Raw genomic sequence first — 27,095 nt, 5'->3', positions numbered from 1 at the left:
TTTGGAGGGTGAGGAAGCAGGTGGGCGAGACAGCGTTGATCTGTTGCTTCATGGTCAGAATGAAGTCCAAGATGATTCCAAGGTTGCGTGCATGGTCAGTGGGGGTGGGTGAGGGGCTGAGTGTGGTGGGCCACCATGTGTCACCCCATGGGGAGGGCTTCTTCCCAAAGATGATGACCTCTGTCTTGTCCGAGATGAGTTTGAGGCAGTTGGTCTTCATCCAGGTGGCGATTTTGGTCATGGTATTTTGAAAGTTGGCTCTTGTGGTGTCGGCATCTTCTGTAGGGGATAGAATGAGCAGGGTGTCATCAGTATAGGTGAATAGAAGATAAGGTTGAGTCCGTGGGTGTAGGCGATGTCTGCCAGTGGCGTTATGTAGGTGTTGAAGAGGATGGGACTGAGGGAGGATCATTTGGAGAGGTCACATATGATGTCTTTGGGTGTGGAGGTGAAGGGTGGTAGATAAGACTCTCTGGGTTCAGCCAGAATGTAAAGAGGAGATTCAATCGAATGTGTTGCCCTGGATGTAAATTTCCATGGAGAAATTCACACCGTAGTAGAGCTCTCCTTCTATGTGTGAAAAGTTACTAATAGTAACTTTACAGTTGTACATTCACTCTTAGATGTCTTCACGCCCTCAACAGGTGAGGTGGAGACATATTGGTTTCCAATTAAGTGTAAATCTGCTCTCAGAAATGGAGGCTAGCACAAAGGTGTCGATTTACACATAGGTGCAGGACTGCATTTACACATAAGTAAATTTATGTGTGTGAATTTATATTTGTGAATGGGTGCCAATTAGTACAAACGAAGAGAACAGAACAATTACTGTACAGTAAAAGAGGAAGAGCATCAATATCAGTGCAGTGCAGACACAGTGGCATATATGTGGTACTGCAAAATCTCAGCGACTAATATTAAGAGCAGTGAAAGTAGCCAAAAGAAAATAATAGCGGGTAGAAAAAAGAAGTAAAAACCACAAGTGCCTTAGGCAAAGACAGAAACCAGATAATACGACAGAAGACAGTGATATGAATGTTCCCCATGACTCATCAACGAAAGAAAGAAAAGGGAGTGGAGAAAAAATGGGGCTTACTTTGTGCCAAAAAAGGAAACTGGTGAGTGTTGTATCATTTCTGAAACAGAAAAGGCTCTTTCAAACAATATTAGCACCTAAATTTCCACACCATAACGTTTACCACATAAACAATTAGTAAAATGTTTTAAAGGCTAGACATATGTGGAAACATGCAAAATATGTATGAGTTGTGTTACCTCTTTCTGTTTGACAAAAAAGGCATCAATGTAACTTCTCTTGTCATTTGCATCAAATTGTCCAAGGTGTTTGAAGAATGTACTTCTTATGAATGAAAGGAGCTCCTCAACATTCTTTAAAATGGTTTTGTGACTACCAGGTAAGAATCCAATGCAAGGGAATACATTATATATCTAGAGAAAAAAATAAAATAAAACAAAATAGAAAAAACATGAAAATCAGTTACATAGATCATGGGTATATACATCGAGGAACTGTCAACAATAAAACCCTCACTGGTTTAAATCCCGAAACATTTCCATCAACTAGCACACATATTGAAAAACCTCTTAAAAGTTTTTTACTTGAAGGTACAAGTTTGCCACACACGAATGACATTCAGTTATATCAAGAAAGAGTGTTACAATTAATATATTCTTTAAAATGTGATGTGGTCATTGACCTGGTGGAGGAGGAAGAGTAAAGTTGATTACACTATGCACCAATTAAATTCATAGCATTGTGAACAAATTCATTAAGATCTACTCCAAAGTCATTGTAAAGTGAGCAGACCCATTTAAGAAATGGTTCTGCTCACTTCACAATGATTTTGAGCATTTACTCTCGCCTCCGTTGTTCTGTGCAGAGATCTCCGCCTAATATATGCTCTAGTAACTACCTTTAGGGGACCCTGTGGAGTGTGTGGAAAATGGGGAATACTTACTAATAAATGGCAGAGTTTTAGGGAAGGCTAAGGAAGACTTAGTTAGCTATAAGGAGAGATTTAGGGAAGGACATGCAAATCCGCTCAGCCACTCACATAAGCAGAAGCTCATTGCTATTCACAAACTGCACCCCTGAAGTTACTACAGACAAAAAGGACCCAAAACAGTCATAAATGTAACCCAGCTCAGATCTAGAGGAAGTCCAGCACCACACATGGCCAACCACTAGCACTGCAACACTCTCCCATAGAAAATATTGGCGCTGAGAACTTAAAATAAATGTCAGTAGAAAATAATGCTAAATTAATTTATCACTGTTTGAAAATATAAGTAAATGTTAAATACAAATAAAACTTAAATATTTGATTATTATAAAATATGTAAATATTTCTTTTTAAATGTAAACATTAATGTAACTTTAGTTTTAAAAAAAATGTAATTCCTTTAAGTTATATCTATACATAACCTTAAACAACTTTTACTACATAATGAATGAATATTATACTTTAGGGCAGAATGTGTTTACTTATTTACATCTTAAGAAAACAAATCTCATTTTAATTTACCATATTAAAATAATTTAATATTTAGCTTAAAATGATATCACTTTTTATTTTCTCTCATTTAAAGTAATTTAAATTAACATTAAAATATTTTTACTAATTTATTTTTAAGTGCAAGAACCTTTTCCCTACACTTTACTGTAGGGATATGTCTGACAAGTTACACTTGTAAGTTTACAATTTTAAATGATGATAGCCAAAAGTAGTAAAGTTACTCAAAAGTGTAGATTTGTCAGAATGTAAATTCGACTTTGTGAATAGCTCAAAGGTTCAAGAGATGATTCTTGATTCCTGATTCCTGGAGAATTGTCCAAGTGCAAAGCCACCTTGTGTGGGGCGGAGCTTGCCTGGCCTAAAGATGGCCGCTCCGTGATTGAGCTCCGCCAGCCACTGGCACTATCTGGCAGGAATTTGCTGCTTTACATACTCCATACCCATATGGAGGCCCCGGGCAAATGAAGCCCTTTACCTGTTGATCCTGTTGCTGTGCCCATGAGGTGACTTGCCTGAACACAATCAAGGTTCTAGACCGCAGTGTGCGTGCCGGAGTGAGGACTGTCTGCGTGGCTGACGGAAGCGACGGCCTATGCTGTTACAGTGCGCCGCAGCTGGCGCTTGTGCTTTGTGGGGAGCGGGGCCCCTATCTGAGAGTCACACGGCTGGATACCTGAGGAGCTGAGGATTGCTGTGGGGGTGCTACGAGGACCGGCTGATGGGAGGTGAGCCTTGTGGCCCAGCTGATTGCGCGGCGTGACCTGGCCTGGTGTGAGGTGTGTTGGAAGCCGGGTCGCGTAGCTCGTCCTCGAGGCCCCGGGCAAATGAAGCCCTTTACCTGTTGATCCTGTTGCTGTGCCCATGAGGTGACTTGCCTGAACACAATCAAGGTTCTAGACCGCAGTGTGCGTGCCGGAGTGAGGACTGTCTGCGTGGCTGACGGAAGCGACGGCCTATGCTGTTACAGTGCGCCGCAGCTGGCGCTTGTGCTTTGTGGGGAGCGGGGCCCCTATCTGAGAGTCACACGGCTGGATACCTGAGGAGCTGAGGATTGCTGTGGGGGTGCTACGAGGACCGGCTGATGGGAGGTGAGCCTTGTGGCCCAGCTGATTGCGCGGCGTGACCTGGCCTGGTGTGAGGTGTGTTGGAAGCCGGGTCGCGTAGCTCGTCCTCGGTCCCTGGCCCCTTGCGGCTCTGGCTTGGCATCGTCGGCCCGGCACCCACTGTCTTGAAGGACTTGCCTGTTGGTGGTGTTTGGGTGAGGTGCCCCTACTGTAATCTGCTTTGTGCCACCTGCTCTGCTAAGTGACCCCCCCTGCTTCAGGGTATAAGGAACAGTGACATTGTCTGCTGCAGGGAGGGAAAAGAGAGCAGCCCCATATCGGTGCAGGCCACTTCCGCTACTGCTTGCCCTGGTGCACTTCTACCCTTGACTGGTCTGGCAGGTGGACGGCGGTTCTGCGTACTGGACCTGCAGATTGCCAGTGCTTGAGCCCATTGCACGTGTGCCTGAAGGGCCTGCGGGTTAGTGGTGTCGAGATGGGCAAACCAGACAAGTCTCAGCCGCAGATCAATTTTGAGCAGCGTAAATCCAGGCGTTGCGAAGACCCTGCGGAAACCACGATGTCTGAGCCTGTTAACCGTCTGAAGATCCTGTCGGTGATATCAAACAGATCATAGCATCCATGCAGCAAGGTCTGATGGCAATTGATTCCAAAATTGACTCTTTGGCCTATAGAATGGACAGAATGTCGGAGAGGGTCGACAAGCATTCAGAATGCTTAGACATGTGGGAGCGTCGCATCACGGAGGTGGAGGAGGCCCAGTCTGACTCCAGCAGTGCCCAGAAGTGTGTGGCGAGAACCTAGGTTGCCTTACAGGACAGAGCTAAGGACTTGGAAGCCCGATCGCGATGTACTAATCTCCGCATTACAGGCCTGGCTGAGTCTACTGCGACAGGTAATATGGAGTCCCTCATGGAAAAACTGCTCACAACGCTGTTGGGTGCCGAAACCTTCTCTCCTCTGTTTGTCGTAGAGAGGGCGCACCGCTCGCTGGGCCCAAAGCCCCAGCCCGGTGCCCCTCCACGACCCATCGTTGAAAAACTTTTGAACAACCACGATAGGGATGCTGCGCTGCAGAGGGCTAGAAGATTAGGCAGATTGCAGTATGAGGGGGCCTCGCTATCTTTATTCCCTGACTTTACTTTAAAAGTTCAAGAAGCCAGGATGCAATTCACACCCCTAAAATGCAAGCTACGAGATCAGAAGATAGAGTACGCTCTGCTGTACCCTGCATGATTCAAGATGTTGTTTGATGGTAAACCCAAGAGCTTCTCTGACCCTCAGTCTTTACAGAAAGCTCTCAACGATTGGGAAAGGGCTGGCAAGCCTGGGAAGGGACAAAATGGTACTCCCAACGCAGATGGTGGAAATGGCAGCCTTGATGATAATGACTGAGGAGGGGGGAGTTGGACATAAGGTATTCCGCTGCTTTGCTGTGATTACTGTGGTTATACTGGACTGCACATTGGTTGTATTTACGTAGTGATAGAGGCTGGTTGTTAAGCGCTTTTCGGCCTCGGGCTGTTGAACTGTGTTTGTTGTTCTCTTTTTTTCTTCTATGTTTTTTATAAGGCTACTATAGGTGGGGCATCCTGCGTGGTACTCTGGAAATGGGAGGTCAAACAATTTGACACTTATAGGTGTCTCCTTACTGTTACTGTTTATTAGCACTGAGGCTTTAGGATTGTTGTTCGGTGGCGTGGCAGGGGGTGGACTAATTTGACTTTGCTGGGTAACATCCGCCCCAATGCGTAACACGCCATTTCTCTTTACATTTCTAGGGGTTTATTGTTGCATTTGTGTAGTATATGTGCAATTTCTGAATGGCTTTTTTACGGCAGGGAGGGTTGAAACTCACCTTTGCTTAGTTGGGGCATGCAAGGTGTGGGTTAGGGGGGGACGGGGGTTTCATTAAATTTTTTCTTCGCAGATCAAATGCCTGTCTCTGACCATGTTGAGTGGGGTACACTACGAGGGATTACTGGGTGGCTAGTTTAATGGCAATTATTTACTACATGACAAGCCAACATACCAGCATGGGTCATGTTAGGTGTCTGAGCCTCCTGACATGGAATGTTAGGGGCCTAAATGATCATAGAGAGGTGCGATAATTCTAGCTTACTTGAAGTTTAAGGAGGGCAACATCGTTCTACTTCAGGAGACACACTTCAACCCTGGATGCGCGTTACTTACAGGCAGTAGGTTAGCTGGGCCCTTTCATGCAGCGTGTTTCACTTCCCATTCCAGAGGTGTGTTGACATGGGTCAACCCTAAATCCGGGCTCCAATTGGAACAGTGTGAGACTGACCTGGCAGGCAGGTATGTCATATTCAGATGCTACAGCAAAGAGCTGAATTTTCTTATTGTTAATTCCTATGGCCCGAATTATGATGACCCGCAGTTCTATCAGTCCATTTTTTCACTTCTCAAGGACCATCAGCCCATATCATTGCTTTGGGGGGTCTTTAATTGTGTTTTAGACCCAGCTCTTGACCGCTTGAGAGGCCCACCTCGTCCTCCATCTGCCTCAGCTAAGGCCATTGCTGATATAGCTTTACAGCTACAACTGGCCGATGTATGGAGGGCTAGATCCAGCGTTGGTCTTTTATGGTCTTTTATGCTTGCAGTACTGTGTCGTATTGGGCCGGCGAAGTCTTCTTACAAATTGATATCGGTGCTGTACAATTTGCCCATGGCCCGGGTGCGTTCTGGAGACACGGTTTCCACCCCATTTTTAATAGCACAAGGAACTCGCATGGGGGGCCCCCGATCCCCACTATTATATGCAGTAGCTGCTGAGCCCCTACTGAGAGCGCTGCGGGAATATCACTGTCACAGAGGACTTCGCTTCCCCCACTACAATTTAATTGTCTCAGCCTATGCTGATGATTTGCTCTTGTATGTCCGTGACCCTGAGGTCCCTCTTGCCCCTGTGATTCGCTAAATATTGCGCTTTGTTGGGCTTTCAGGACTAAAGATGAACTTTGACAAGTCCATAATTTTTCTGTTAACTCCAGCCACGACGCCGACCCCTCTTGACTTCCCACTACAATGGACGTCCGACCCGGTTTGTTACCTGGGTATCCAAGTTTACTCCGATGCAGACCTAGTGATTAAGGCTAACTACGGCAGGGCCATTGACAAGCTAGGCGACAATATAGACTGATGGATAGTTCTCCCACTTTCACTGGCAGGGAGGGTCTCTCTAATGAAGATGGTGGTACTTCCTCGCTTTCTTTTTCTCTTTGTCAACATTCCCATTGTGGGGCCCCAGCATTTATTTTGTGAGCTGCACACTCTGATGAACAAACTGGCGTGGGCGGGTGAGACTCCGCAGGTTGCTTTGGATACTCTCATGTTGCCATATACTGCGGGGGCTTGGGAACGCCAGATTTGGAGCTTTATTCCAGGATTGCACAGGCTTTGCATGCCCAAAGCTGGATTCATGGCCCACATGACTTGCCTCACCTCCAGATTGAAAAAGAAGCAGCTGCCCCGGACCCCTTACCATGTTTCTTGAGCAAAGCGCCATCGAGATGGTGTGGGATGCTTGGTTCGGTGAACTCCACAGTCCATGCATGGAATGTGTTACTTAAGATGTATGCTGGCGCTCAATTGTATTCGCCCTGTCTGCAGGTGGTGTGGTGTCAGTGGATTGCTCTCAGCTCTTCGTTCGCTATACAGCTTGAATATACATGAAATGGGTGATCTATTTAAAAACTGGTCATCTGGTTACATGGGAGGAGGCTGCCGCTGACGTAGTGGCACCCTCTGCGCTAACGCAATTCCATTTCTTTAGGACTCGCCATGCTATGCGTGTTGTGCTGGGCGAGGAGCTCTTGGAGCCATTGGAGGTCCCTCCCATGTCCATACTTTTGCGTTCACCATCGCCTGTGAAGCTAGTATCTCGCCTTTATGCCTCGGCAATACTTACTAAGACGTCCCCTTTCACGAAGGCGCAGCTGGTTTGGCAGGCAGACATTGGTGTTCCACTCACGGATGATATCTGGTATTACTGCTGTGAAGTTACAGGTAAGATCTCCCTTAATGGCCACCATAGATTAGCCCATTTTAAGTTTTTAAACAGGGTTCATTATACGCCACTGCGCTTTCATAGGTATGGATTGCGTGACACTGATAACTGTCAAAGGTGTGACATGCCTGGTGCCGTTTTTTTCCACATAGCTTGGCAGTGCCCCCAAGTGGAGGACTTGTGGGCTAACAATTTTAAGACATTAAATGAGATTGTGGGGCTCTCACTTACTTTGGCGCTGTTAGGTTATACAAAGCCCCTTCGGAAGAATGTGCGCATGCTGATAGCTATGGGTCTTCTCCTAGCTAAGCGCAGACTCACAATGAGATGGATGTGGGGTCCTGTACCTACTTTGGCAGAGTGGGAAAAAGATATGATATATTGTAATACTCAATCAGATGTTTATAGCGAATTGCTTCCACCTTGCAACCGCCCGAAAGGTTTCTGTGATCTTTTTGCACACGACAACACACTGATGCGGATCAGGACTGGTGATGTATGTGCTGCTATTGTCGATTACTGTGAATGCCTGATTGGAACGCTACAGATACACTGATAGTACCTCTCGTTAATGTGGATATACCTTTCTGTATATCTCTTCGTATTGACCAGCAGGAGGTTGAGTTGCTCCATATTGAGTCAATTATGTGTCTTTTCCTTCTTTTGTATGCCTCAGTACCCTTTAGTGCATTTTGATATATATTTTTTAATGATGAAATGGGTATATAGCTCAGGCATCCTAACAGGCGTTTCACCTCTTTAGTTTGTAGAGTTATTATGGTGTTATTGGATATGGGGCCCACAGTACCTCTTTTTTCCACCTCCTTAAATGCCTCATACAGCATAAGTGCTATCTGTACTTAGCAAACTAAAACATAAACTCCCCTAGATAACTCTCTTCTCCAGGGGATTTGCGTGTGGGAAGGGCCAATTTGGCTTCATTAATTTATTCACTGGTAATACTCCTGCTTTAAAGAATTCAGCTCTTGTCATTTTGTGTAGGTAAGTTTAATGTGCTTATGAAATCCCTTCTGAGACTGTGAGGCCATCCTCTTTTGGATTAAAGCAATGGTCATAGTACTGGACCAACTTCTCCGTTTATCCTCTGGTTGTAATTTGTCTTGTACATTTTCTATCACAGTTATGGCTAAGTGTGGTTCTCTTTGTTTTAACTGCAATGTCAACATCCTACCTACCTTCTCCTTTTTTTCATAGTGTGTTTGTTTCAGCTTCACCAGAGACCTCTCAGCCGCATTGGTGTATAAAATCTTACAAACCATGTTCTCTAGCTGCTGCCTAAGTGTCACAGGTGGGTTCATATTGTATTCAGGCATCAATACTGCTATTACTAGATCGTTCTTCATTTACTTTTCCATCCCATCCAGACCCACACTCCCTCCTCTAGTTACTCCTAACAAACCCCTTTCTGTCATCAATAAACCTATACTCAGCCTTCCATCTTTTCATCCACCAACACCCTTCTCTTCTTTAAACTGCAATAACACAACCACACAGCACTCACACTCTGATGCACCACACATATTTCCTCTTTTAGCAATCAAATCTAACACAGACACTCCTAACTCGTGTTCATCCCCTCTCTCACACCACATACACTCATTTCCAAAACTTATCACCACCCCATTTACCTTGCAGCTTCAATTCAACAACAATACTTTACATACAAATTCTTCTCAGAAAACAAATACATCATCACCTCCTTTCACTTCTCCTCAAAAACAAAACATAGCACACACACCCGCACAACAGAATCTCTCACATACTAAACCTCATATTACTCTCTGTCACAAACTAGAATCATACAACATACACCATACACTTTCCGGACTACACAAATAACACACACCATAAACCAACTCCATTGCCAAGCTTTCTCTCTTCCCGCACTCCTAAGCAATTTACAGCAACACAGCAACTCTCTTTTAACCGCCTCTCATCCATTGGACAATTTAGAACCTTACAACTTGACCCACATGCTCCACCACCACCCCTAACTCATACACCTTCCACTCTAAAGAGATGCAAACAAAGGGCCCGATTCACAGAACTAACTTAAGACAAAATCCTAAACTTACTACCATTTTGGTATTCACGGAAGGCACTTACTCATTTTGGTATTCTCAGAAGGCACTTACTCATTTTTTATATTCACAGAAGGCACTTACTCATTGATGAGTAAGTGCCTTCTGTGAATACCAAAATGAGTTACTTACTCATTTTGAGTAACTTACTCATTTTGGTATTCACAGAAAGCACTTACTCATTAATGAGTAAGTGCCTTCTGTGAATATCAAAATGAGTAACTTACTCATTTTGAGTAACTTACTCATTTTGGTATTCACAGAAGGCACTTACTCATTGATGAGTAAGTGCCTTCTGTGAATTCCAAAATGACTAAGTGCCTTCTGTGAATACCAAAATAGTAGTAAGTTAGTTATGTGAATCGGGACCAAAAGAAGCAACATTCCACTCTTCACAAATTTGCATCTCCATGTCTACTGCACAACAAGACTACTCTACAAAAACAACACAGCTCACCAAATCACCATCAACCACCATCTCCACCTCCTACACATGCAGACCCATCAAAATGCCTTCTTAGCCTGCTGGACGAGGAACCCGATACTGAACAGCTACACTATTGCTATCATCATTCAGCTAATACCAGCACTAAGGGCACACCTGCTACAATCCCTCAAAATACAGCTCACTCTTCTACAAAACAAAATCACACATTCACCAAATCACATTCTTTAAACTGCCTACTAATAAATGCTCAATCATTCTCTAAATAGAAACAACACATCTACGAACTTCTCACTGACACACAACCTGACTTACTATTCATAATTGAATCATGGTTAGAAGATGATTTGGCTCCGTTCTAGCATGAAGCGGTTGCTCTAGGCTATCAAACTATCACACAAAATTGTATAGGCAAAAGAGTAGGTGGCCTAGCTGTTGTGTATAAGAAAATATTAAATATCACTAAAGCTGATGATGTCTCCATATAAGGTTGTGAGGCTCTCCTCACCAGATGCAACTCTACACTATATTCCTCCTGTAACTTCCTGCTACCTAGAATGCAACATTCCCAGACACAGTTTCAAACCGTACAATACTACGCTCCAACCTATGCATTCTAGGTGACCTAAACTTGCTTGCTTTCCAACATAAAACAACACAAAGCAGCACATAGACAATATAAAAACTTTAAATCAAAATCTGAGGAAATTAATCTGGAATGAGAAAACCATAGCTAAAAATGATCTTTGGACAAAAAAATGTTATGCTAGTAACCAAACCAATTCAAGGGAGTTCTGGAAAATGATAAATAGTCTAACAAGACCAGATAAAATCATAGTAGCATCAGTTTTAACTGCGACTGAATGGGTGAATTTTCTGGTACGCCATTTAAACCCGGATTGCAGCATAACTAAAAGTGCGAACAATTGTAAAAGGAAGGAAACATCAAACCCAGAACAGGATAATGAATTTGAAATAACACAAGAACAAGTGTCTAAGCTAATAAGAAAACAAAAAGACGGGGCACCAGGCCCAAATGGTATCCCTTTTGCACTGTATAAGGAGGATCCAGTCATATGGGCAGAACATCTAACCAAGGTTTTTAATGAAATAATTCAGACAGGGGTAATACCCGAATCTTGGAGAGGGTCACTAATATCTCCAATTTTTAAAAAGGGAGATTGGGCCCTGCCGGAGAATTATCGTCTAATAACATTACAGGATACAGATGCAAAACTGTTCGCAGGGATTCTGTTGTCAAACTTATCTGACTGGGTAAAGGATGATTACATTCTCCCCCCAAACCAAACAGGTTTTATTAAAGGTCTAAGAACAACTATTAACATCCTAGCTTTATCGGTACTAATGGACAAAGCAAACTTAAGAAAACAACCTCTATACTTATGTTTTGTTGATTTTAAATCAGCTGTCGATTATGTAGATAGAGAACGATTGTGGGAAAAGTTACTAATGCAAGGAATCCCACCTCTATTATTACAGCTGATTCGTCTTTTATATACTGATACTTGGGTCAGAGTGCGCATCGGAGATGGTCGGTCACTTACCAACAAAATACTGACAACAGGTGGTTTAAAGCAGGGGTGCGTACCGGCCCCATTATTATTTAACCTGTTTTTAGTAGATTTGACGGAGGCATTGAATAATATAAATGCTCATCCACCTAAACTAGCAGATAAACATATATCAAATGTATTATATGCAGACGATGTCGTTCTTTTAAGCAATACAAAAGTGGGCTTACAACATTTAATAACACGAATATTCGAATATTCAAAAGAAAATAGGATTGTAATAAATGAAACAAAATCTAAAGTGTTGGCGATCTCAAAAAATGCAAGACGAAAATATAAATGTAAATGGTTTTTGGGAAAGCAGCAATTAGAACAAGTCGATACCTATAGATATTTGGGTGTTATATTCAACGACAATGGAAATTTTCTCACGCAGAAGCTCGAAATTTATAGGAAAGCAAATGCTTTGATAGCTGCATTTAGGTCGATACAAAAATCAATTAGCAACCTAACTTACCGTCCCTTCCTAAATCGGCCAAACTGCTACCTTCTGTAACATACGGCAGTGAGGTCTTAAATGGAAAAGACGCAGTTATTATTAACAATGCTATTTCAAAAACATTTAAAATTCTGTTTCATTTGCCGAATAATGCATCGCAAGCACAAGTAAGGTTGGAATTCGGTCTCAATAACCAGCTGTATGCAAGAAAATGTCATGCAAATAAGGTCTGGAACAGAATAAAAAATGACCAAGAAAATGTAATCTCCCAGTTACTGTGGAAAGAAACTAATGGAAACAGCAAATCATCCACCTGGAAATATTTGGAAGCGGCGTTAGAAGAATTTGAGGTTAGGCCGATATGGGACTCGACCATTACCCAGGAATCATTTAAGAAAGTTATTAATAAAATTTCAGATCACTTATCGATAATAAGTGACAAAGCCGCCTTTACTAAAAGAAAACATGCTTGGCCTATCATAAATGGTTTCTCAAAAAAGATGGTACAGCAATACCTCGATACGGCATGGTCGCAGAAAAACAAACACATTTTTATCAATGCAAGATTTGGCGTACTCCCGGGATTATCCCATGTACCACCTTGGAAAAAACTCGGATCTGACACTTTATGCAGGCTGTGTAAATCTGGGGAGGAAAACATTATTCATCTATTATGTCTCTGTCATGAATTAAAAAATGAAAGAGTTATTATTTTAAAGAGATTATTTAATGAAAGAGGGATAAGGACATGTAGACAGGCATTGATCCGATGTCTTTCCTCAGATGATATAGTCATGAACTCCGCTTTGGTAAACTTTTTACTAAAAGTATGGAAAAAACTCGAAGAGTAAGAAATAGGACACTAAGATAGACTATATTTTCTTTTTAAGGTCTTAAATGTATGAATTTTATTGTAAACACTAAAAAAATGCATTGAGTTTTAAGGATTTGTTACTATTTAAAGTATATATAATGGATTATTGTATGAATTCGTTTTATTGTAAGATTTTAATTAATCAAACAATAAAGATATCACATCTAAATCCACCTTACGTGCAACGACCATGGAACAAACTCAACTAACAACCAGTACCGATCTAGACAAAATAATGTCCTTGCAAAAACTATATGAGTGGCTACCGGAAGCTTGTGATAACCTAATACCACTAAGAATGACTCAATAGAACAAAAGAAAACAAGCACCTTGGAGAAATATAGAGCTAAAAGAGATAAAATAACAAATTAGAAAGCTACAATGTACCTGGCTCAAACCAAAAACCAATCAATTCAAACTTCACCTACAGAAACTTAACAGATTATACCAGTCAGCAATCAAAAAAGCTAAAAAACAATGCTATTTAGACCAAATTCAAAATGCTAAATTTGCAAATAAAGAATTCAATACAATTCTCACTTAATTTTGTAAACCAAATTGCCTAGAAGGAGCTCATCCCTTTACTCAAGAATTCACAGACAAACTGGCAAATCAATACACAACTAAAGCAGCCACGTTGGACTCCTATTTAAATCAAAGAATATCCTCCAGCACCAACCCATTTCCAAAACAGCATTCCAAGAGTACACTACCCCACCCTCTCCATTCCTTCCAACAAATTCACACAATTAATTTATGGACCTGGTCAAAGAAAGCAGGCCTGCCGGCAGCCCTTCTGAACTGTATCCACCATAAACCTTCAAGAAAATTCTTCTAACTATCTCTGCTGTCACACCAGTATTAAGAATCATCAGCAATTATTTACCTACGGGAATATTTCCAGAAGATCTAAAAAAAAAAGCCATATATACACCCATTACTAAAGAAACCAGACCTGGACCCGCTTGACCCCGACAACTACAGACCAATTACAAATGGATCTTTCCCAGGCAAACTGATAGAAAGAGCAGCTATCACCCAGATGTCACAGTTCATTGAAGATAATTTCAACAGGATTCCATTCAGGAAGAGGCACATCATCTACCCTTGTTACCATCTGGGATGAGCTTAGGAACTCAGTTAACTGGAACGTGGTTTCTGCACTACTTCTCTTGGACCTCTCAGCTGCTTTTGACACGGTTGATCATGACACTCTAATACAAAGACTCTAGGAAGCCAGTATAGAGGGGACTGTTCTCAACTGGATCACATCCTACCTTAAAAACAGAACTAATATCATCCATGCCTCCCTTTCTCATCTAAACCGTACTTCACAAAAGCAGGGGTCCCTCAAGGCTCTATTATCTCACCCATGCTTTTCAACATTTAATTTAAGTCATTACCGGCACTGATCAATAAACTTCACCTCACATGCTATAATTATGTAGATGAAACACAAATACTCCTTAAACTGGAAAGTCCCAAGGACATTAGAAACTCACACATTTTCAGTTGTCTCAGAGCTGTGGATCAATGGGTGCCATGGAGCCATCTCAAACTGAATGCTTCCAAAATGGAAATACACACATGTGGCGATTGGAAAAATTATGACCCACTCACCGCCTGGCCTGATAATCTGGGAACACTACCTAAAGTATCAGAGGAAATTAGAAAAACCTCGTAATCACTATGACTTCAAGCTATCAATAAATGCCCATGTGGACAAGCTAGCAAGGTCAAGCTTCATTACCATAAACATTCTGCAACACATCTACCCCCACCTGGGGTTCCCACACATGGTCCAGGCTACTATCTCTCATGTTCTATCTAAACTCGATTACGCTAATATCCTCTACCACGGATCATCTTTAACAACTATGAAAAGACTACAATGGATTCAGAACTCTGCTGCCAGACTGTTCTTACATTTAAAGCCACAAGCCCACATCAAACCCTCACATTGATTACCGGTTGCCAGGTGATCCACATTCAAGATGCTTTGTATCACCCACAAAGCAATACATGGAACAGGACGCCTCTTTCTCTAGAAAAAAATCCCCAAAAACATTCAACAAAGATGGCACATCCTTCTCTATCAAGCAGCCAAACTGTGGGACTCTTTACCATCAAACATTGGATCCACGGATAACTACCGTATCTTGGCTCTTCCCCACATAAAACCATACTGAAACATAAATATACAGCATATCGCTTTGTAAATAAGCATTTATTTCGACTATAGATATGTACCTACATATGTTTAATGCTTTGTAAAAACGTGTATAATAATTATGTTTTAGATTATAAAGATATTCATTATTTCTGCTTAAGAAATGTACATATTCATTATAGTTATATTATTCTATGTTTAACATGTATATAGGTCATTGCATAAATAAGTATATCTTTTATCATAACTATTTATCTAATATTGCTTCACTATTGATTTACAAAATAACAACTAACACAAACTAATAAATTAACTTAAAGTACTGCAACACTTGAAAGTCTGAGTTTGTTAAATACAACATGAATCTACACATATTACCTTCTTTATACATATTTACTGTGCATGAACTTATGTATCTTTATATTTATTACTATGCTTCTAATTCAGCATCTCCAATGCTCCACCCTATATCTCACCCTATACCTCTCTCAATATATTCTCTGCCTCCACTGTGACTCATCTCTGACCTCATTCTACTACTCTTTCCAATGCACCACCCTATTTCTCACCCTATGCCTCTCTCAATATATCCTCCACTCTCTCACTCATCCCAAACGCCATTCTACTACTATGATCCCCAAAATAACGTTTTCTGGACTCTTTCCCCCTCTATCCCTCCTTGTATCATCTCATACCTTTTTTACTATTCAGATCTCCCAAGCAAGCCTTTCTAATCCCTTCCCTCGACTCTTCCCCCTCCACCTCACCTTTACTCATCCCAAACCTTCTCCTACTGCTATGAGCTCCAAAATAAAATAAACAAATATATTTAAAAAAATGTGGACCCTTCCCTCTTCTATTCCTCCATTATCCTTTTCAAACTAAATAACAGACTAGCATGTCCACCGCTCAAATTAATTTCATATTCCCCTATAGCAATTCCCCACTAATCCTGTTTGGGTTCCGGAGTAGCGTGCTACCCGCAGAAAAGCGCTTCAACACCTCATCAGGGGTAGCAAGCTCTATATAAATGCAAACCCTTCTCCCTTCTATACCTCTACTACCCTTTTTTAATACGAATAACAAACTCACATGACCACCACTCAAATGAATTTCATATTCCCCTATAGTAATTCCCCATCAATGCTGTTTGGGTTCAGGAGTAGCATGCTAACCATTAAACAGGGCTTCAAAACCTCATCAGGGGTAGCAAGAGTTATATAAATGCAAATCATTCTCTCTTCTATCCCTCCACTATCCTTTTCAATCCAAATAACAGACTAACATGTCCACCACTCAAATTAATTTCATATTTCCCTATACTAATTCACCATTAATCATTTTTGGGTTCCAGAGTAGCGTGCGACTCACCTAAAAGCACATTGACGACTCGTCAGGGCTAGTAAGCAATATATAAAAGCAATTACATTTGCAATTGCAATTTGAGCACCAAATCTCACATCATTAACACCCTCCATATTGTTTTCCAAGCTGCACAGATAGTCTGTTCGAAGATTCCTGGTGTGCCATTCTTAGCCTTGAATTGACTAGCGTGAGAGGTCAGCAGACGTTTCTCATCCCAAAACCTATATTGGTGCTGGGAGTGTGACCTAGTTGCAAATTAGTTTGAACAAGAGAGGGGTTAGATACGCTGGCTGAGATAGTCCAAATGTCCTGTTTACTGCCTAGTGATCGATGTTCGAGGTACTACCAAATGTGCCTTATTCCATGGGACCAGTTTTTGATCACTGATCTTATCCCGTAAGTAACACACTATCTGCATTGTTGCTCATATTATGGGGCCCTGTTTTTTCTATTACATTGTCAGTTGCAAAATTCCAATCAACCTCTTCAATAGTTCTTGTCTTACCAAATCCTGCAAGAAGTTTGAATAGTTTGGCTGAAAAGTTTGTCCTCTGAGTGTTTGGGAGATACAGATCCTATAACCAGTGTTTTACAAAAAAAAGTCTGCCCTCTGAGTCTGTCCATTGTTTAAGTATGTTTTGAGGGAGGTTCATATGGATCAATATAGCCACCTTACATTTTCTGGGTATCCTACCACCAGTGTCCGTCTATGGGCCCTTCATAGTAGTACAACAGCTAATCAGCACTCCACCCACTCAGTAACTATGCCGTTTTCAGCCTCTCTCAGAGTATGTGCTTCTTGGATTAAGCATTCTTCTTATTCAAATATTGTAGAACTTTTTTTTATTCAATGTAGTTGGTTGTGTTTTGTTTTAGCATTATGACAGGAATGTTGAGGGAAGTGTTCTAGAACATGGCTCTAGAACACCAACAGTGTATGCATAGTCGGCTGCTATTCTTCCTCTCAGTGAGTCTCAATAAATTTACCTGAAAATTGCTCTTGCCTCGGCCCTCATTCTTTTCATTGGCTACACACAATTGCTTTCTGTTGACTGTGAAGAGGACCGCCTGGAGACGGGCAAATATTCCCCATTCTTCACAAACTTTCAGCCTCAACTTTGTGTGACAAACAGACTGCAGATCGCTGAAGGCTTCAAGAAAGTTAACCCTCAACATCACAGTTTAATCACCTGTCAGTAAGATCCTTTAAAATATTTAAGGGAAATTAGATGTGCAGAGCTTGCGCAGCTAGCGTTGTCATTTTATCATGGGAATGGCCTAGCAAAGTCATGCAGGGTCATAAGGAACCTCACTTCGTGCATAGGCTGAAGCCACAAGGACAGCTCACCATGCTCCAAGGCTACATTGTGAAAACATTAGAACTGTTGCTAGGGGGCCTTCTCTGCTGCCAGGAGCTTTCACCACTCACAGAGGCTAGATTGTAATGTTTTGCTTAGCGACAGTCTTCAAGGAAGAGACGGTTTCAGATGTGCAGTCAGCGCTAAAGTGTGCTTCTGTGCATCTACATTGTAGTGTTTTTCTTTTAGTGGGTGCTGCATTTAAGCACCTAGTTACTCAGTGGCATGCAAACTGCAATACACTGTGTCAGTCTACTCAGAAATATTTTTTCAGTGACTCGCACACTAGGGGGCAACTCTGTGTGGCATATGATAATATGAAACTGAAACTAAAACAAAAGTATATGTAAACTGAAATAATGTGCATTAGCAACACTGACATTTAGGGAATGACATGGCACGGTCTACATTTTCTCCCAACATGTCTTTGTAACACAGGCCTTAAAGGGGAAAATAATTAGCATTTAGGTTGGTCTCAGTCTTGGAGGGGTTAGTAGCATCAATGTATTTTCTGCAAAGCCCTGGGAAGCCAACAGTATCTCCGGAAGACTGGAAGGAGGGTTTTGAATCTATGTCCAGGCCATAAGAGATGACATTTTTATGGCAGCTGGTTACAACACTGTTTGATGGCAAAGAGAAGGCGAATATTGAAACACGAGCCTGCATTATTGTCTGAAGTTGAGGAAGAAGAAGAGGAGAATGAAGAAAGTAATTAATTTGAAGTTGCAATATGGAAATTGGATGCAAATTTGGGGGGAAAAAATGAAGTGGTAGAGAGGTTTCCCATTTCTGAAAAGAAGTGAATTTCCTGGAGATTCGGTGGAAAGGTATGTAGCCAGTATGGAGTTGCTTGCTCCAACTTGTAACTAGAAGGATTTCCAGGATGACATGTTAAGGGATCAATTGATTTTGAAAGTTAATAACCAGAAAGTGCAAGAGAAACTGTTGAACACAGAGGACTAACTCTACAAAGAGTTGAAGTCTGAAGATGAATTTGAGGCAGTCGTAAAAGAAAAACCCAAGTCAAGAAAAGAAGAGGATGGTGGCATCAAGAGAACTGGGAATATTCTGATGTGTTATAAGTGTGGGTTAAAGGGTCATGTAGCAACCAATGAGCCATATCATGCCATAGGACAAGTTTGTAGAAGGTGCAAAAGCATAGGACATTTTGTAAGGGTGTGTAAAGGAAAGATTGAGGGTGTAAGGAAAAACAGAGCCTCAGTAAGACTGATAGAATGAGCTGAGAATGATGAGGGATGCCAGCATGTAATTTTAGAAATTCAAAAGATAAGTAGGTTTGTTTGTTGAAGACAATCCTTTTTGCACTTTCAAAATAGATAGTGTAGGTGTGAGAATGATGGTGTCCTTTGGAGCCAGGTATACTCTAAGTGGAGAAAATACCTAAGCATATTTCCTGATCATATGCTCAAGAGTTCAGATGTGAGGTTGGTGGCCTATGGTAACATGCCCATCGAATTAGTGGGTTTAATTGAAGCTAAATTTAAGTTTCAACATATGGTTGTGACATCAAATGTGTACTTTACCAAGGAGGGTTCATGCTTGTTGGGTTGGCCTCAACAAAGGGATTTGGGAATCAATTTTGATCTGAATCATCCTGATCAAGTGTTGGGAGCATAGTCAGTAGGTGTTGTGGATGCGAGGGTGCCATACATCACTGAGTACCCTGAGGTTTTTAATGATCATTTGGGAACTCTCAAATGTTTCATGCATAAGATTGTGCTGAGGAAAGGTTTGACTAAAAAAGCCCACAAACCTTGTGTTGTACTATTGGTGATGAGGAAACCTTTGCCGCTAGAAATGCAAAGGTTATGCAAGAATGGTATAATCGGAGTGGCTAGCTCCAGTGGTGATTGCTAAGAAGGGCAATGGTGTCATCAGGCTGTGTGTAGACTTAAGGGATTTAAATGCAGAAATCTGGGTGGACGGCATGCTCTCCCCAACTCCACTGTGGATCTTTCCAATGCCTACCACTTATGCGGTGTTCCAAAGTCCTATTCGCCGTTTGTTAAAAGATACACCAAGTGTGACATATTTCCAGGAGAAAAAATGAAATAAAACATGATAAAACATTGAAAAGTGTGTTGAGAATCTTGCAAGAGATTAGATTAACAATAAAGAAAGAGAAATGCAAGTTTAAAGTAGATGGACTGGAATATCTAGGGCACTGGATAGTAGCGATAGATTAGCTCCTAAATTGATACTAGTTTTTGTAATAGAGGAAGCCCCTTCTCCAATGTGTAAAGACCAGCTAAGATCATTCTTGTGATTGGGTGAGTATTATTCTCGCTTTGTGCCCATGTTTGCAGACAAAACCAATCATATACGCAAGTTCATGGTTAAGAACAAGAAGTTTGTTTGGTGTGAGAATGAATTAAAAGAGCTGAAAACAAACATTGCAATGGTGCCAGCACTAAAACATTTTGACAAAAACTTTCTGATAGTAGTAAAGGCTGATGCCAGCCTGGTACGATTAGGTGAGGTGCTACTACAGAAGAGGAACAATGTAGATGTCACAATTGACTATGCTTCTAGACCATTAAAAGATTCAGAAAAACATTACTCCACCATAGAGAGTAAAGCATTGGCTGTGCAATGGGGATTAAAATATTTTAGGACGTGTATGTGGGGAACCAGATTTACAGGAAGGACTGACCCTCAACCGCTAGTGGAAGTTTTCTCAGCAAATAGTGGAAGGAGAGCTTCTCCCAGGATGGCACGGTGGACTATGAGTATGTTAGAGTACAATTTTCACATGGAATATGTTCCAGGAAAGAAAAATTTATGAGCCAACTGTTTGTCTCAGATGTCCTTGGGTGAAGTAGCGAGTTCTGTAAGTGAGGAAGATGATTGGATGGTGGTGAGTGTGAAGTATCGCATGAGGAATGGTTGGAGGCCATCAAAAAGGACAGTGTGTTTCTTGTAGTGGAAAAGTATTTTTGTGAAGGATGACTGATTAAAGGAAGTGATTCACTGGATGCGGAATGTTTCAGACAGGTAAGTCAGGAGTTTTCATTGGTGAGTGAAGTTTTGATGTGAGGTGTTTTGTTAGTAGAGCCATTGAAACTAAGAGAACATGTAATTAAACTAGTGCATGAAGGGCACATAGGAAAGAGTGCCGCCAAGAGACGGGTAAGGAAGGAGTATTGATGGCCTGGAATTGACCGACAGGTAGAAAGGAACATCAGAAATTGTATATTTTGAGCTTGGAGTGACAAGTCACAGAAAACTGTGACTTATCCTCCTGTTGAAAAGGGGGTGGTGATGGACAGAGCATCAGAACCAATCAAACACTCACACCCAGTCAACAGATCTGACCCTGTGCCTCATGGGAACAGTCCAGCCCGAACTGCCAAGCCATGCCTTCCATGGACCGGAAACAAGCTTCCTAGGACCGGTTTCTGGCATTTTGTACCTCTTTACTCGCCATAAGTTGGCAGGGTATGCTCAGACGTTGAGTCCCTTGCTCACTTTGCCACTGGATTCAAGCAAGCTTGGCTGAAGACGGCTGAAATGCCAGAAACCAGTCCTAAGAAGCTTGTTTCCGGTCCAGGGAAGGCATGGTTTGGCAGTTCGGGCTGGACTGTTCCCATGAGGCACAGGGTCAGACTGATTTGCATATGGCCATGTCTGAACTGGGGTGGCAGAGTGGGCTAAAGAACGGTGATGGATCAAACCCAGATCTGTTGACTGGGTGTGAGTGTTTGATTGGTTCTGATGCTCCGTCCATCACCACCCCCTTTTGTACCGCGTTATCCTCCTGTTGAAACTGATAAATTGGATGGTCCATGGAAATAAATCGATATTGACGTCACTGGTCTATTGCATGTTATGGGAAGCTTGACCAAATATGCCATTGTGGTAATAGATTATTGTTCAAGATGGTCTGAAGTGAAGTTTACTAGGGAGGTCCCTTTGGAGATGGTAATTGATTTTCTGAAGAAGTTGTTCATGAAAGTAGTGGTTCCAGAAATTATGGTATCAGATAATGGTGTCCAATTTATTTTGGAGAACATGAAAGATTTTCTTAAAGACTAAATGGTAGAGCATATTCGATCATCTGTGTACTACCCTCAAAGCAATAGTCTTTTAGAGAGGTGGAACAGGACATTGAAGGAGGATTTGCAGTTGGCATTGGCTGGAAGGCAAGATTGGAGAGTGGCAATGAGGACTTTGTGGTGTTATCGTACCACACTATACTGCATGATGGGGAAATCTCCTTTTGAGGTGATGAGAGGTTGCAAGGCCAGGACACTGATGTACAAAGGAGTGGAGAATGGCAAGGTTGTGTTAGAGAGGGAAACCAGAAAGGAAGGTGATTATGCAATTGGTGAATGGGTCCGTGTGTAGAGGGGGGGCATAGTGAGAATGGAGAATCTAAATATTCTGATCCTCTTCAGGTGAGGAAGGTGAATAAATACACATTTTTACTGAGTGATGGAAACATAAGGAATCGGAGCAAAACAGTGAAAACTCCATTGATGATCGAAGTGAAAGACTGGAGTAAATTGTATGATGAATCCAAGAGAGAAGTGTGTGACCGGAACAAGGCCAGAGTTCTGAGGAATCAGTGTGAAATCAAAGCTCGGAAGAGGTTTGATGAATTTCAGATGTAATTTGTGAAATATATATGTGAGTCCTTATTTACATGTAAGACTTTTCTTCTGCATTTGATTTGATATTTTCTAGCTTATTGATGTTAACCGCGTTGTTTTCATGCATTGAGATTTTGTTTTGCAATATTTTAACACATTGCTTCATCCTTAATATGTGGTAACAAAAAGTGTTTGGAATAACTTTGTTACATAATTATTTATTGTTGTTTTTATTTGTGATAGTTAAAGGAGGGAGGTGTGTTGCATTTTGTCTAAGCATTATGGCAGGAATGTTGAAGGAAGTGGACATGTATGGACAGTTGGCTGTTAGTCTCCCTCCTGGTCAGTCGCATTAAACTTACCTGAACCATTTGCCTGGTTCTTTTCATCATGCTTTTCACATTCATTGATAGAATATTCATTGGTTTTACTTGTAGTGTGTTAGTGACTACCCAAGGCATAATGTAGTATATTCCAAATGGTGAGGTGTCCGGAAATTTATCAACCTTTTTTGGAAGTCACCTAGAATAATATATATGCTTGATATTGTGTCAGATTATTGCTGTCTCAACTGAGGAGAATAATGTAGGAGTCAAGGTGGGGTAGAGAACCGTAGGAAAAATGGAGTTTGTAAGAAATTGGGTTGTTGATTAAGGGGATAAAACCCTAGTCAAGGAGGAACCACAGTCCTTTTCAGGGTCAAGTCACAAGCAAACCCTACATTAAGCTGTGCTCAAGTGTTGGCCTCTTAGAGGCAATGTGTAAAATATTTGTGCAACACTTCCAACAGTAATAAAGTAAAAACACAATTCAAGAAAAATCCCACACCAATTTTCAAAAATAGAGTAGATTTTAATAAATATTGTGATACCTACTAGACAAAAAATTAATTAGTAGACCCGGAGATTTGCAATTCTACGGATTTAGGTGGTAATAGCTCTGAAATGCACAAAGAACTATTGGCGGTTATCTGGCTTTGGAAGACACAGTGAAAGTCACAAGTTTAAGCCAACCGTGATGGAGCATGGTCCGGATTTAGGGACTGTATGAGTCCCGCTGAAAGAGTAATCTTCAAAGTCCACAGTGGAATTTGCCGCAAGAAGCAGAGCGAGCATCATGAATGGTCGTCGATGTATCAAGAAGACAAGACCCGGTGTTGTGAACGATTGTCGCTGTAGTGAGATGTTCCTGTCGATGTCACAGATAGTCATTGCTGGAGCTTTGTGTTGGCTGTCACTGCAAGCTATCGATGGTTTAGCGTGAAGTGCAGTTCTCGCGCTGTTGGGTGTCATTGGCGGTGGCTATAGTCAAGTTTGCTGGAAATTTGCATTTGTAGGAGGCACTGGTGGCAAGATCTTGGTGCAAAGGCACCTGTTCACATTTGCAAAGGGCTAGAAAACTCAAGGGGAGCTCCACTGAGGGCACCCTAAGGGTCCAGGACCTAAGGGGCAGGAACTCACTCCAGCAGAGGCCAACAGTTCTCAAGCAGATCCAGTTGCAGGTCCAGATACAGGTACAGGCCGCAGGTCAGCTGGACAATTGCAGGGAGCCTCAGGAGCTTGGTATGACCCTGTAGTTCAAAATAGGAGGGCTGACCCTTGAAGTCATTTCAGCCTGGGATGAAGGGTGCTGGTCCAATCTACATTTCAACAAACATGGCAGAAGGCAGCAGAGCAGTGGAGCAGCAGGGCAGCAGAGTAGCAGCCCTGACAGGAAAGCATCACAGCAGTCCCGCTTTTGTAGCATCCACGGGTCCAGAAGTGTACTGAAGAGTTGGTGTCTGAGGTTCAATATTTATAACTAGTACCTTCTTTAAAGTGGGGAAAACGTATCAAGGATTCGCTCTGAACAGCTCAGGTTACTTGCCTCCCCTGCAGTGGCACCAGAGATTAACTACAGGGGGTCCACAATCCTTTGTGTGACGGAAGGACGCAGTCTATTCAGGTGTAAGTATGACTATACCCGGCTGTGCTCTCTCATCCTGCCAATGATGGCTAATCCGGGGACATCTAAGCTCTCTATTGTGTGTGGCTGTCTAGGAGGAATACAGAAAGACCAACTGCCAACTACACTTAGGGCCAAATGTAGGTAGCATACAATTTACCACTTCTTAAATACCGAATTTTACCGATTCGGTATTTAAGAAGTGGTAAATTGTATGTAGGTAATCATTCGGTAAATATTACCGAATCTGAGAAATTCGGTAATTACCGATTCGGTATTTTACGATTCGGTAATGAGGCATACCTTCCCATTGATTCTTATGGGCCTGGAGGCCCATAGGAATCAATGGGAAGGTATGCCTCATTACTGAATCGGTAAATACCGATTCGGTAATGGGGGGAGCACATTCAAGGGTGGCAGGGTGTCACATTGACACCCTGTTGCACCCCTAATTCCTGCATGTGTGCACATGTGGCGGACATACATGCCCTAAGGGCATGTATGTCTGCCACATGGCAATCTTTTTTCAGCAAAATATTGCTTTTTGCAATGTATTCGGTATTTAACACCAACCTATATTTGGTGTTAAATACCGAATTTCAATTCCTACACAACACTCATTAGAGTGTTACCTACATCTCATTTCAGGATTCATTATTTACCGAATCGGTAAAATTACCGATTCGGTAATTTTACCGATTCGGTAAATTACCGAATCCTGAAATATGCCCCCTACATAGCAAATGCCAAAATACCGGTTGGTAATGGGATAATTACCGAAAATCGGCCGTTACCGACCGGTATTTGGCTTCCTACATATGGCCCTTAGTCATGTGACCCAAAGCAGGCTGCAAGCATTAAATGGCTAAAAAGTGTAATTTTTAAAATTGTAATTCATAATCCGGCCTTAGCATAAAAGAGAATTTTTCATTACAATTCCAAATACACCAAACACAAACTGTTTACCTGTTCCCATTTGGAAGATATTGGTGTAACATTTTATAAGATAACTCCAATGTTATCCTATAGGAGAGGCATGCCTTGCAATAGTGAAACACATAGAGATTTTTCACTAGCAGCGCACATAAAACTTAAACATATATGTCCTACCTTTTAGCTACACTGTATCCTGCCTTCTAAGCTGTTTAGGACATATCCAGCAAGAGATTTGTTCTGTCAGGTCGAAAGAGCAGTTTGAAACTGCACACTCAGGCTGCAATGGAAGACCTGAAACATGTTTGAAGGGTTACTTAAGTGGGTAGCACAATCAGTACTGCAGGCCCACTAGTAGCAATTAATTTACAGGCCCTGGGTACATGTAATACCACTTTACTTTGGACTTACAAGTAAATAAAAAATGTGCCAGTTGGGTCTAAGCCAATTTTATTATGTTTAAAAGAAAGATGGTACAAGCACTTTAGCACATAGCAGTGGTAAATTGTGCAGAGTCCTAAGAAGCCAACAAAAATGAGTTCAGAAAACAGGTCAGTGAAGACATAGCCATTTCAAGAACGTGATAAGACCCATTAGTTTAAGTTTGCTGACCACTGACGTAAGACTCCTAACTGTCTTCTAGATATAATTTTTGGTTTAGTAATGTCTATCTGTACTACTAGGTCTGTGTGCTGGATTCGTCTTTCCTGTGCACAATAGTTTCATCCATCATGATTATATTAATCATATTTAATTAGGTGGACATGTTTTTCGGTTCCACAAACTCCATTGTCTTGTTATAATCATCCCAACCATTTCCAGTAGACTTAATTTGAAATTGTAACTGCATAACCTTGGTCACAGTGCTAGAAATTGTTTCCTTTTCATTACAGCGTTGTTTGAGTAATCTTCAGGGTCATGCACCTTAATGCCTCCTAAAATGAACAGGTCACCATTCTTCTCTATTGCCTGTCGTAGCTTTCTCAAATGTTAATGGTGTAGTAGACATGCAATGATCAGTTTGGGTTGCTCCAACATCGTTGGACCCCTTTGTTTCAGTCTTAGCATCCTTTGAAACTCCAATTGTTTTGAAATATATAAGTTTATTAAAGTTGGCGAAAAGTCCCTGAGCAACGCTATCATATCCTCCATTTGGTACGCCACGCAGATGGATGCTATCCTTGCATGATCTCTCCTCTATGTCTGGCACTTTACTTCACGTTTCTATTGCCAAATCTCTATCCTCCAGTGGGTATTCAGTCGACTGTCTTTTCACTTAATTCAACCTCTTCTCTGTGGAGTCGATCTGAGTATGCTTAAAGGCCAATTCAGTTCCCATCGATTTTACTTCCGAAGTTACTTCGGATAGTTTATTATCTAAAGATCTAATTTTAGAACTAATATAAGTCATTTCGAATGTATCCTCCAGTGAAGCTGTGCTCTACATGTTCTTGTTAACTGCCCTGTTTGCTTTGGCTTGTGCTCAAGTAACCAGGCCTACTCAATTATCATTCCCTTTGTGTTTCCAGTATTAAGCAGGGATCTTGGCATTTGATACAAAGAGGCATATGAGGCGACAGGGGCTTTGCTTTCTTTAAAAGGCAGCCTTAAGCCACTTAACGTGGC

General features: G+C 41.6%; 1 protein-coding gene across 1 annotated transcript in view; it reads right to left on the bottom strand.

The window, feature by feature from the left end:
- LOC146816627 (cytochrome P450 2K4-like) overlaps positions 1–27,095 on the bottom strand; it is a 543,019-nt gene that overhangs the window by 192,736 nt on the left and 323,188 nt on the right. Inside the window, exon 5 of the mRNA XM_085610507.1 lies at positions 1,276–1,449. Coding sequence (XP_085466633.1) covers positions 1,276–1,449 — 174 coding nt within the window. The remainder of the gene's footprint in view (positions 1–1,275; positions 1,450–27,095) is intronic.

The sequence above is a fragment of the Triturus cristatus genome, chromosome 6 (assembly GCF_964204655.1).
Source record: "Triturus cristatus chromosome 6, aTriCri1.1, whole genome shotgun sequence".
Taxonomy (NCBI): domain Eukaryota; kingdom Metazoa; phylum Chordata; class Amphibia; order Caudata; family Salamandridae; genus Triturus; species Triturus cristatus.
The sequence above is the reverse complement of the archived record's forward strand: the minus strand, read 5'-3'. Positions and strand labels throughout refer to the sequence as shown.